The sequence below is a fragment of the Lytechinus pictus genome, chromosome 3 (assembly GCF_037042905.1).
Source record: "Lytechinus pictus isolate F3 Inbred chromosome 3, Lp3.0, whole genome shotgun sequence".
NCBI lineage: Eukaryota > Metazoa > Echinodermata > Echinoidea > Temnopleuroida > Toxopneustidae > Lytechinus > Lytechinus pictus.
In genome coordinates this window covers 19,846,391-19,860,462 of record NC_087247.1, presented here as the reverse complement: position 1 = coordinate 19,860,462, position 14,072 = coordinate 19,846,391, and the positions used below count along the sequence as shown (strand labels likewise).

General features: G+C 36.0%; 1 protein-coding gene across 1 annotated transcript in view; it reads right to left on the bottom strand.

The window, feature by feature from the left end:
- Positions 1 to 7,112: 7,112 nt before the first annotated feature.
- Positions 7,113 to 14,072, bottom strand: part of LOC129255806 (signal transducer and activator of transcription 5B-like) — a 49,659-nt gene continuing 42,699 nt past the window's right edge. Inside the window, exon 23 of the mRNA XM_064096593.1 lies at positions 7,113 to 10,768. Coding sequence (XP_063952663.1) covers positions 10,660 to 10,768 — 109 coding nt within the window. The 3' untranslated portion in view covers positions 7,113 to 10,659. The remainder of the gene's footprint in view (positions 10,769 to 14,072) is intronic.

The window sequence follows — 14,072 nt, the reverse complement described above, 5'->3', positions numbered from 1 at the left end:
GCCGGTGGGGAAGGATCGGTGCAGGTGCATTCCATATGCATCAAAAAGACTGATCGGGAGCCGGGGGGGGGGGGTACTCGAATTATAACATGATACATATGTGTCACACTAAAGTTGAAAATAGGGCCGGGGTTCTGGAACTGAATCTTGGTCTTAGACGGGGTCTTAGAATGGGAGTCTCGGAACGGCTCTTGTATCAATTAATGATTGCTATGAAATATGCTGTACGCCGGGGCTGTACGTGAAACCATGGTGAAACCATGGACCTATATAGTGGATTAAGTGGAACCACATAAAAAATGGGGGTCTCCCGTAGCGGCCGTGTAAAAGTGCGCGAGAAACCCCATGGAACGGGGCAAAATAACTTGGTGATGCTCTAGAAAGGAGGCTGAAAATGGGGGTTTCCGACGCGGCACATCATACCTTTATCCCGGGGGGGGGGGGCAGTCAAATGTATTGTTATATATCGAGGTTTTTTACCTGACAGCTAAGAAAGCACGAATGCCTGTGAGCAAGCAACCAAGGGACCGACAGCTTAAGGTCCTCTACGAGGGACCTGGTAATGAGGATAAATGCCTTACCAAAGGGCACTAGCGCACCACTTGGGAATCGAACCCGGGTCACCGGAATCCGAAACCCCCGCTCTCCCGACTGAGCTATCGCGCCTCCACATGTATTGCTGTACACACGCGTGGCCAAATTATTTCCAAACACCCCCTTAACAATTAGTTTTTCTCTGTGTGCATAACACCCTAAACAAGTTTTTCGTGGGCGTTATTTACACATTTTGGCCCCTAGGCCCTAAACAAGTTCCCAGAATATGATCCCGGAGGAAGAGCTTGGGGGAAAAACATACCCTAAACGTTTGGCTATAGTCTTTCCCTAAATACGTTTGACTGCGATTGACCATTGACACTACCCCTTTTTTGAAAATCTGTGTTTTTGATACCCTTAACGAGTGCATGCACAGCACGCATCCAAAACTGAAAAAACACCCCTTTAAACACGTTTTTGGGTCATGCGTGTGTACAGCAATATATTTGACTCCCCACCCCCCCCCCCCGGGACTAAGCAACCCCCCCATCGGGATTTTTTTTTTTAACAAACAAAAAAAGGGGCTCGATTGGCGCCACAGGGGCGTGGGAGTCCCTGGATCCGTGCCTGCATTGCAGGTTGGAGATACATGAAGAAAACAAATCCAATTATATTCATCCACTGCATTGGGAGTGTCGGAAACCTCAATCAATCAACAGGCCTATATACAGGCTGATTTAAAAAGATAAAGTAAAACAGACAAACAAAACACTGATGGTTTCATCAATATTCCCCCAACAGTGTGCATAAAATGTTGCTAAACTTTAATTGATAAGCACACCAATACCATCTTACTTTTATAAATTATTACCAATTAGGTTTCTTCGCTCTTCGATGGTCATATTTGGTTTGTTTGTGCTTCCAAAAGTTTCAAAAACTTGGGGGGGGGGTTAAGATCCTTTAATTGCTCAATCATGCGTGCCGCATACTGTGGAATAAACTTTTATCTCCGTTGAATCCTTAAAAAATGTTCTTCAAACCTTTCCATTCGCTCCTTGACTCTTTCTGTGCCTATATATTCATCACAATCTACAGAGTGGAGTTGGCTTTTAGTCATGTGTATGCACTTTCACTATCTGAAAACATTCCATGATTACATTATTTGTAATTAGACTTTGGTAACCTTTTCAACAATTTGCTTAATTTGTTTAGATGTAATTATATTAGCTTGGATTCAGGATTTGAACATGGACCCTCAGCAGTACTGTATCGCATTGAAAAATACTTATTTTTTTATTAAAACAACCACCACATTGTATAATATAGGCAAGTACAGAAAGAACAAATTGAATGTTATGTTCTACAGATATATGGTGGAGGTGCAAAGGGATGGAGGCTTGATTGGGATAATCTTAAAACAAATCTAAGGCCAAATAACAAGTTGATTTGATCGCCTTCTCTCTATTTCTCTGGTTTCCCATTCTTTCAGCTCTACCTTAGAGAGTATTCACCTCTTGTGGGCAGAATCTTGAGTCTTTGACATATCTTATCACACACCATAAGATAAACATATTCTCCACTGTATTGTAGGGTCAATATTTTCTAGACATCCCTAACAACATTGGTCAACAAAATTACCATCATTGCACAAGCACATTCCACCACGCACAGAAGACATCGGCACATTCAACATCAACAGGGCGTCATTAGCTATTTCACAGACTGATACTATAGATACAGGGACATTTTTTTTCAATTTAGATTCTTATCCATTTTTGGACATCTTGGACTAAAATCGTCAACCTAAAAAAGTTCCAAACCATAAAACCGTCTTATAATAATAAACATGCAGCATTTATTATGCACCATCTATCTAGCATATTCCATGTCATGTAGGTGAAAGCTGCAGCTTTTGTCTTTGCCTTTACGAGTCGATACTGTTTTACAAAACATTACCTGATGCGTAAAATTACGCACAGTGGGTGCAGCGAAGTAGCCACAGCCTATATATATTTCCGATCTTGTTTTACTTTTTTCTTTGTATCAACAATAACCGCTGACAGTTTTTTGTTATTAAACAAGTGGAGCACCTCTGGCAGTCTCACCTGCATCACGCGATTCAATATAGCAGCAGTGCTGACTTTGAAAACTACTATAAAATAACTATTCACAAGACACCATTCATATAACGATACAATACTAGTACTACGTTCACTGACCGTAAATGACATTGACATTGATCATGCGACCTAAGACTTGTCAGTGATACTTGATTACCCCTATATCCATATTTAATAAACTTTATCTATAAACTTTGAAAGTTATGACAGCAATCTAATAATTACCTCAAAAATGACCAAAGTTCAATGATCTTAAATGACCTTTGACTTTGGTCATGTGACCTGAAACTCGCATGAGATGTTCAGTGATACTTGATTACTCTTATGTCCAAGTTTTATAAAATAGATCCATACATGTACACTTTCAGAGTTATGATGGTTTTTCAACAAATACCCACCAGTTTCAGGTCATGTGACCTGAAACTATAGCACAGGATGTTCAGTGATACTTGATTACTCTTGTGTGCAAGATTATGAACTAGACCAATACACTTACAGAGTTATGATGGTAATTAAAATTACCTCAAAAATGACCAAAGTTCAATGATCTTAAATGACCTTTGACTTTGGTTATGTGACCTGAAACTCGCATGAGATGTTCAGTGATACTTGATTACTCTTATGTCCAAGTTTTATAAAATAGATCCATACATGTACACTTTCAGAGTTATGATGGTTTTTCAACAAATACCCACCAGTTTCAGGTCATGTGACCTGAAACTATAGCCCAGGATGTTCAGTGATACTTGATTACTCTTATGTGCAAGATTATGAACTAGACCAATACACTTACAGAGTTATGATGGTAATTAAAAATACCCCCAAATGGCCAAAGTTCATTGACATTAAATGACCTTTGACGTTGGTCATGTGACCTAAAACTCGCACAGGATGTGCAGTGGTACTTGATTGCTCTTATGTCCAAGTTTCATGAATCAGATCCATAAACTTCCAAAGTTATGGTAATTCAACAGATACCCTAAATGACCTTTGACCTTGGTCATGTGACTTGAAACTCGGGCAGGATGTTCAGTAATACTTGATTAACCTTATGTCCAAATTTCATGAGCTAGGTCCATATATTTTTTAAGTTATGATGACATTTAAAAAAACTTAACCTTCGGATAAGATTTTGACATTTGACTCCCCCAACATGGTCTAAGTTCATTGACCCTAAATGAGCTTTGACCTTGGTCATGTGACCTGAAACTCAGGCAGGATATTTAGTAATACTTGACTAACCTTACGTCCAAGTTTCATGAACTAGGTCCATATACTTTCTTAGTTATGCTGTCATTTCAAAAACTTAACTTTCGGTTAAGATTTGGTGTTGACGCCGTCGCCGTCAGAAAAGCGGCGCCTATAGTCTCACTCTGCTATGCAGGTGAGACAAAAACCTGCAATAAATCCTGGTTGACAACTAGCCAGACCATAGTGTATAGGCAGTGGATACTTCGCAGTCACTGTGTGTAGTCTTAGGCATTAGATATATTGCAAATGATTCACAAAACAGCTTCAGACTTGTAAAGGCAAGGACAAAAGCTGCAGCCCCAGTCAAGGTAATATGTGAGTACATGTAGTTGCTATGGTGATCCCAGGAAAAGGAATTTTTCTTTTCACAAAGTGACAGATTTCTGCTGTCCCTTAGTTTATATGCACAGTAAATCTGTCACTTTGTGCAAAAGAAAAATAATCTGTGACTGTGATATGACCATTTTCAGGCACTGTCTATTATGATGTGTATCATCATGTCTCATGTTTTACATACCCAATGATAAGATCTATCACTGCCTGGAAAAAAAAATATATATATCAAGCGTGCAATGTCAAAATGCCCTTTTCACAAACTGACAAGACAACTTGCATTCAGAATGTGGCACAAGCATTTAGCAAATTGGTGTTGAAATTGTTCACCATCTGGTCAGTATCTGAAAATACAAAATAAACATTCACTAGTGATACCTTACAATCGACTGAACATTTTGATCAGCACGCTACATGCATGTGTCCGTTTGTGATACGGGATGGTTTGGTAGTTAGAAAAACCAAGGACACAATTAAAAATAACATTCATTACGTCTAGGCTGCATGTTTTCCATTATGTTTTATTATGCTAAAGACATACAATATTTTAGCATTGATACACATATGTAAGAAGCCATATAAGCAGCACAGTCTCTGCCTGGGGTCCATATGCCCCCCAAGTAATACTCTCAATTTGATCATAGAAAATAGCATGATACATTTCATTTAGTGACACACTACACTACAGTAACAATTCATACAATTTGACCATTACTAGGATATATCATTGATTGTTCAAAATATTTGATTTAGTACAATTCCATCACACGATACATGTTTTTTTTTCTCAGTTCCATTAGAAAAATATATACAGAGTGCTACAACTATTCACTTTAGGTTAATGTGCTTCACAAGCAATTTTAATGATGACTTTCCTCTCATTTATATAGTCATATTCTCGCAAAATAGAGGGGAAAATTGGCAATACAAACTTTCCTTTTCTAATCCTGGGTTTAAAAAAATCATTATGGCTAAAGGCAGGGGGAGTGGATGACCTCTGCATGGCACGAAGAAAGAAAACAATAACCTAAGATTCTTCAAGTTCAAACATATACCACATGTGTAATGACAACTACATTCAATTAGTGAAACACGCTACTGCAACATAGCATACAATCAATGCAGAAGTGAAAACAAAATTCATCACATTTTCCAGCATGTTCTGCTATTTTCTAGACATCCCTAACAACACAGTCATATGATTGCAAACTTCTGGCAAACATCAAGTGTTTTCATCTCCATTTTGCATGAGCAATAAACAAGCCACTATTTTCATTTCCATGCATCACGTGTGACAGATAGCCATCATTTTCCCTGCTGTACAGTAAAGCCAGTGCATGAGACATTCCCTCCTTTTCATTCTGAAGTGTCAATATACTTCATTTACTCAATAGTGCTCTATTAATATCATGACCCCCTCTCATGTTTCTAAACAACTATTTCAACTTTAATAATCGTATTGTGAGGCCTCTTTAAAGTTTTAACATATATTCAGCAAGCTGGCAATCTAACAAATAATTCATGAACAACTTACACTCCAGTAAATTCATGGATGTCATTCGACCAATCCTTTTTGGAATTTCATAACTGAGGCTCTTCCTTAAAGATAACTTTTAGGAAACATGCAAAACTATTCCTGACATAATTTAATATGAGGTATCCATATAAAGTACATTTCCTGTCAATTAAATGCCCAAAGATGAATATCTTACACTGGAAATTTTAAATTCAAGTTGGGGGGGAATATGGCAGCTACATCAGCAGTCTTATGACCACATGACAATATAAATTGGGACAATTCTGCATGCATTTCAGATCAAATTTGAATTTATATGCTTTCTTCCAGAATGTATGAACAGAGTTGCTGTACATTTATTACAGAACAGGTGATCAGGTGACATGCAAGAGTGAGTTTAAATGAATAATTTCTTTAACACGTTCTGAATATTTTTTTTACCATGTTATTATATGACTACATATTGCAAATTGCTATTTGTGTCATGGTAGCTCAAACAGGTGCTAAATCAACAGTTTTCAGGTAAATATGTTCATTTTTAAAAAGAAATTGTAGTTTAACTCCAATAGTCCAAGGGTATTTGTAACATTGACAGTCCAGGCAAAGAGGGGGGGGGGGGGGGGTTACAGCCCTCGAACTACTGATCAACTTCACATTTAAACAATGGCATAAAAATGTTTTCTTATGTAATATATGGAAACTAAAGAATGGAAATTCTATAACAGAACATTGTCTACAGTACCAATCACAAATAATATGAAATTAATTTATTTTAATCAGTATAAGAAAAAAAATAATGATATCACTATGAATTCGAACTTTGACAGTACTAATATTTTTCGAAACATGTCAAGGGGGTCATTATATAATAATAATGATAATAATAATAACATGCAACATTTATATAGCACTTAATACAAATGTTGCTTAGCGCTGCATACTATTATTACCCGGCTTAGCCAACCCCCAACAATTAGGTTTAACATAAACCCTCCTAGATATCATGTAGTTATTTGCAAGGTATATAATATGTCCTAAGCTGTAAGCATGTTATTTTCACCCCCATTACAGACGCAGAGCAATCTGCATGAACCTATTTTCTGGTTATGGGGGCAACAGAAATCTTATTTCAGCAAAATTTCATAAAGATGTAATTAACATATATGTACTTGTGCATATTTTGGTCTAAAATTATTTGACTTTAATTGACAATTATTAGAATTATGGTAAGTTGTCTTATGCAGACTATTTTAATTGCCATTTTCAGCATTTTAGACATTATCTTTTTGTCTTCACAGTATATAGCAATGCTCCTATATTTTGCTAAGTTAGCTCAGGTATCACTTAGCTCTTACATGTCTACAACACTATTGTTTCTTTGAAATGCTGACCGTTTTGACAAAAATTCAATACCTGCAAAAACCTTTATTCATGTATGATATCAATGAACTGCAGCATTGGAGGGTTCTTAACTTCACATTTACATGATTTCATGGTTTTTTTTTTTTTTTTTTTTTCAAATATCAACACTGGGAAGACTTCAATGTAGATTTTCATATCATTTTTATCACTGTTAATTATGTAGAAATCTTTTCTATTTCTTCTTAATATCCCTCCCAATCAAACATTTCAATGTTGTATTATTCCTCAAAATGAATCAAAAGCTATTTTCCTCCTAAAATTCCACCTAAGAACTTGTCATTCTACTATTCATTTCAGCATTATTTTCTTGATAGTATCCCTCCATGTCATCTAATTCTATTTTCTAATTTGCATCGATTTCAAGCAACTATCAAAATTACCCTGTAATACTTTGAAACAAGGAGAACTGGATGAATGAAAACATTTGTCAGCTGACTTTATACATAGTTAAAGACTGAATCTCCTTCAACAAAAGCTCCAAGTTACATGTATGAATACTGATTTAGTGCTAGTAGAAAATTTGTAAACTTTGCCTCATGAAGGACACAACATCAGCTTTCTTAATCCCCCATCAGAATAATTAAAGAAAAGATGCTGAGTGGAAGAAGCCCAAAGTTTTGTTATAGTATATTTTCCAATATAATACTTACAAGTTTATAACTGGCTCCAGATATCAAAATTGGGTCATTATATAAATTAATGAATCACTGAAATCAAAGCAAATCAAGGAATCTGTAAGCATAATACTTTATGTTTTTTAAAGGAACTAATAATTTCCTTTACAATGAATAAAAAAATCTAGGACTCCATTATCCCCACATGCAGTACAATATTAAGCAACTTCAGTCAAGATCTAAACTATGTTGTGGAAAATCAAATATTATGATAGGTCAAAATAAAAAGAGTGAAAATGTTGATTTGGGGAATTTCCTCTCATGCTCCTTACCATAGAGCACAATGGTATTAGTCTATAACATAAAGTTATGTTTTTGATCTTAACACAAGAATAAAATCTCGGAGAGCTAACTCAAAATTTTCGAACTCTTGACTGCAGCCTTCCTCCGCGATGTTATAAAAAGCTGATTTTTTGTTATCTTCAACCAACACAGATGAACTTTCATGATGGTATTAGCTTGCGTTACATAGAATGAATATTGTCAGATTATCATTTAATATACATTGCTTGAAATTCCTTAACAAGGTAAGAACAGGTCAAGAAATGCCATTAAGTTTACAGCATGATATCAATTAATTCCACTGTGATTCAGACATATAATTTGTGTGCTTTACAAGACAATATACATCTATCAATTTGAAATAAGCAAACTTAATGTAAACAGATCAGAAAGTCATACCAGGAATTTACAGATCCCCACATTTTAAGTCCTGACAATAATTTTGGCGGTTTGGAAGGGTTGAATTCAAAAGTGAGAAAGATGGGCAGATTAATCGTAAAGCTATGACTCAAAAACTTAAATCAGTATTTGAAACTCTTTCTCCACTAACCTATCAAGTTCAATACATACTGCCTTTTCAAACAAACAACTTTTTCTACCTTTGTCTTGTCCAAATTCCACTCTATTACCACACATTGGTCAGTACACAAAATGAAATGGGATCATGTTCACATATTACCTTAGAAGAAATTTCTATCAAAAAAAATACCCCTGCTCTGCAAATTCACCCTTAATTTTAATTTTCCACCAAACAGAGATACTGTTTCAATCTTCTTATAGTAGTACTAAAATATACCCACATCTGCAAGAGTTGAATTTTGCTAAATCGCAAAATATCAACAGATCCACATAGCACTTTTTGTAACACCATCTTGAACAAGCCCTTACAATGACCATTGTAGTGAGTTCATCCATCATAAGCATTAACATTTTTCATATATGTACAAAATTTTAATTCATGCATGCATTTTACCACACAATAGTAGAATAAGCATATCTATTTACAATTGAACAAGAACCAACATTGGCCAGTGAATGAAAATGTCATCAAGATTTGGATGTAAATGGCATCTCATTGAAATCTCCAAAGTTAATCCTCTGCTTGAGTAAGCAATGCCTTTTTTGTTCTCAAGTTTGTTGAGGAGCATTGTGTCACAATGTGTCATGTATCTGTCCTAGCACCACTACGTTATCACCACCAGCACCAGGTATAACACTCTCTCTGTCGTTGTCATCATCATCTCGTTTCGCCTCTTCTCTCTGTGGATGGGATTCATGATGCTCCTGTCTATGACGTGTGTCACAGGAGGTTATTCAAAATTAACTATTTACCTTTATTGTTTTAACTTATTATGGGGAGCTTGTAAATTATGACAAATTTTATTACTGATTTACCAAATCAATGATTTGCTGGATAGTTAAACCAGGTGTATCGCATGTCTGATAGGTGAATACCAGGGTAGACATACACATTTGCTGTTAGTAATTTATTTGTGACTGCCTTACCGTGGCAACGTATGTAAATGACATTGGTTTGAACATGTTTTAGCTTTAAAATACTAATGTTTACAATTGATAGTGATTTCACGATAATCGAAAGTAATAGTGTTCAGGGGTTTAAAAAGGATTAAGAGGTAAAGATCATGACCCACCACGCCCGAAGCATTAGGTTGGGCATGGCTTTGAGCAGGCTGGTATAGGGAAGCGGACATAATGTTTCCAGATTTGATAAAGAAATATTCTGTCAATATATTTCACCAGCAAGGAAAGCTGTGATGTTTCTTTTAGCCGGTGTTTGCTAATCTTCAGATGTCGAACATGACATAAGTTTGCATGATAATCCATTTATTTTAGTTGGAGAAAACTCACATGCGTTGGTAAGTATTGATTTGAATATTATTATATAGTGATTGATGATCATACAAGATGATTTTTAAATTTCATTCACATCGTTATTAGATAATTATGACAGAATGTAACAAACATTTAATAGTTTATTGAGGCATGTAAATATATATCGCGAAAATGAATTAATGACACTCTATAGAGTTCCAATTCATTATTGTCAACTAATAACGCTAAAGATTTTCAATCAGAAATAAAATATGGTTTACATGCGTTTGATAGTGGATGTGCATGCTCTGAAGGGATTTGGTAATCCTCTAGGATTGTTTTCATGTTTGAACATTAAACAGGGCCCCTCAGTGAACTTTTCAGGTTTTCCCCCTTCCCTGACTAAGTGTGTTAGGAGGGAACGAAGGGGCGATTTCCTTGTTTAGATATAACAACAGCCAGCCGGTTTTGCTAAAACAAAACTTATTTCAATGATTAATGAAACATGTACCCAAGTAATTAAATTACATTGGAATTTCACTGGTCTTGGAAATTATTATGATCACGAGCTGAAGTACAATTTTACAATTTATTTGAATTTAAATATACTTGAAATAAATTCAAAGTCTCAAAAGTCTGTGATTTAATCTCTGGTCCTTGGATCTCCTTCTCTCAATCTATTCCAGTTCCACCTTCACTCTCCAGGCCTGAACGTTTCTGCGCTCCACCGAAAAATATCCTCCATGAGATCGGCTTGGGGGCCGTCGTCGTAGTCTTCGAGGATTTGCAAATCATCCTGGGGACTTCACAACAATAGCAACAAGAAATAAAGAGAAGAAAACAAAACAGAGAAATCAGATATAATTTGTGATTGCACAACTTGATAGCTACAAATATGTTACAAAACAATATTTGTTGAAATACTTTTTTCTGCATAAAACAATTCCTTATTTAGTAACTTTCAAAATCAATGAGAATTAACTGGTTGCTCTTATCTGTATTTCGTTATTTTTCATCTTTGAAAATTTGTCTCCAATGACGATACGTATTTGCATGCATAGCAAGCCCCAGGGCATCTTACCAACACTTTTTAAATTTCATGTTTTATCGTTTTAATCATTACAATTTTCAATCTTAGTCAGGATGTTGGATATATTATTGTCAACCATTTCTTTATTCATCAATAATCCAACTTTTTTTTACATGCAGTTGCAAGAAATGAAGACCGATTTATATAAATATGTATGTAAATACATGTCATATATCCATTGTCACCGTTTTCACCAAAAAAATGCCTTTTGCACACAAGGTTTATGAACTAGATTCATAGATAATCACCATCTAAACACCATCTCTTTTCAGAACAGTAATTTGCAGGTTGGTTTTAATTTAAAAGTCTAGATTATGTCATTTCCATCAGTTTAAATAATACATGTCATGGCTTGATGATTTTACTTTTTAATGTTATATATGTGCGAAAATGCAGTAAAGAAAGGCAAAATTTAATGAAAACATTTTTTCTTCTGCAGTAGCAATATGCATTATATTTTGACAGTGCCTGCGATTGTCATTCAACATTTCAGCACATAGGTTTTCCTATTTTCACGAAGTATGCCTTATCAGACCACGTGGCACAATATGGGCACGCTGCAAGTAATCCGTTTATACACTAATTTAGAGAGTACATTAAATAATAGAACATAGCTATAAATTTAAAGCCTGCACAAAGTCATACTCTTTGAGAAAACCCCCCCCAAAAAAACCCAAAAAAAACACCTGGTACGGCTCAGATTTCAACATCCCAGTGATCTCATCCATGAGCCAAATTGGTTAAGTTAAAGTTAGCACTATAGAAATTTTGAATCAGAGTGGATCTCAAGATCGAAAATTTGTACAATTTATATGTAGGTCAGAAGGCACGCTCCATGAACTGGTGATGACATATATCCTACAAGTATGTAAGGACAGAGTTATCACAAATAGAGTCATCACTGGATAGTGGATATTATATATGTTTATGGAAATGACTGCTGCATTGCTAACCCAGGGAGCTCCCGCCCGCACAGCGGGCGGGAGCCCAGGGGCTTACCGTGTATTTTACCATACTCACGGGACTAGGGTGATTTATGGTCTAAATATTTCTCCACATGAATTGTGAAAACAGAAATTATGCACTTACCACGATTATATGGATGAAGGTCTAACGAGTGGCAGTTTCCTTACATCTGGGCACAAACTGGAACCTCAAAAAAACGAAAAGTTCTCTCCTTCTACCCCAGTCTCGATCGGCCATTTGTTACAATTCATAACAAAAATGGCCAATCGAGACGGGTTTTTTTTGAGGTTCCAGTCTGTGCCCAGATGTCAGGAAACTGCCACTCGTTAGACCTTCATCCATATAATCGTGGTAAGCGCATAATTTCTGTTTTCACAATTCATTTGGAGAAATATTTAGACCATAAATCAAGCTCCTGGGCTCCGGCAGCGGGCCGGAGCTCCCTGGGTTACTGCATTGCAAGACCTCTTGAAAAAAATCATAACATTTTAAATTGAATGTTAAGAAACAGAAAGATATTGGGAAACATTAATAAAGAAAAAAAATCATTATTAGCTTAGTACTGAGCTGGATTCAATATAACTCTATGAAAATCACAACACTATATGGAAGAATTAATTGACTGGCATGGTAAAAAAAAACCACAATATTTAGCAAAGCAAAGCAAAGCACAAAATCCAAAAAAATATTTATCAAATTTCATCAATTCATCAAATTTGAAGCATTGTATTCAAGGAAAAAGGACACAACAGACTAAGGGCAGCTGGGAAAATAGTCTCCTTCCCAAATAGGCCTTCTTGCGGAAAGGCTTCTTCCAGAGTGTGTGTGTTGTGCCCTTCTTCCGCACACAAGTCCCTTGAGCAGCATTAGCATCAGACTCAGACTCCCTACATGCCCTTCTCCCAAACTCACCAAAATAAAATGCTTCAGTGAGCTGGGCAGTAATCACTGACCTTCACCAGGCTTGATTGGTCACCATAAATCTCTAGCTAGAACCAAACACAATCTTCAAAAGGGCAGTCCATTCCAGTTGATTCATCTTAAAGCTTTTCTCCATAGCCCTTCGATCAAGACTGGGTGGCTGCTCTTTGGTAGGTCATACAAACAGTTCAGATGACACTTTACAAAAGAACAACCTGACAAAAAAATCTCATCCTGGTTGTTTTGGGGTAGATGATGATCACTATGAAATGTGCATTGGTGCACACTCCATCATCCCAACAGTTCTTGATATGAAAAAAAACTCTTGCCCTTATGTTGATGATTGGTAAGTGACCTCTAGCTAGAGATCACAGGCCACCCTCTAGGTCAAAGGTCAGCGCTTACTGATAGCACTGCAGACAAACAAAAAACTTCAGATATAAACAGTTAACATTACAAAAAATATGAGGTAATGTACCAACAAGATACAGTAATTCATTGATAATCTAATGTAATATGCGTAAAAACTTAATCAACCAGGAACTAAACAACCTAAAACTGCCCCTCTTGAATTACCCTCACATGACTCAATATGAAAAAAATTATACTACATAATAAATATACAATATATAATAAATCATATAATTATGATATTAGACAGAATGGCCTGAAGTCACAAGATATCATGCCTTGATTAGGCTCAATGCAGCGGATACATGTATAATAAGACAGCCTCCAACACTTTCTCAATATACATGTTGAATTAAGCGTAATCAAGACATGAACCATGATTTCAACCATGGATTCAAAACCACCTTTATGAATTGCAGGCATGATATTCCCCTCTGAAAAAAAAATATGAAAAATAGCCAAGGGTCGCAAAGTCACCGGTAGTGGTTACAAGCTCTTACATATAGTCCAGGATAGAAGGGGTCGAACCTTGTTTTTTAGATATACAATGTTTTTGATAGTTTCTTGTCAATTCAAGGGTGCTGATTCTGAATCTGAATGATGCCACACGTGTAACCTTGAGCATTTTGTGCAAATTGGCAAAATCCAATATGGCCGCCAAAATATTCAAATTACCAATGAAAATCATAAAATTGTCCACACATTGGCTATAAAGTACA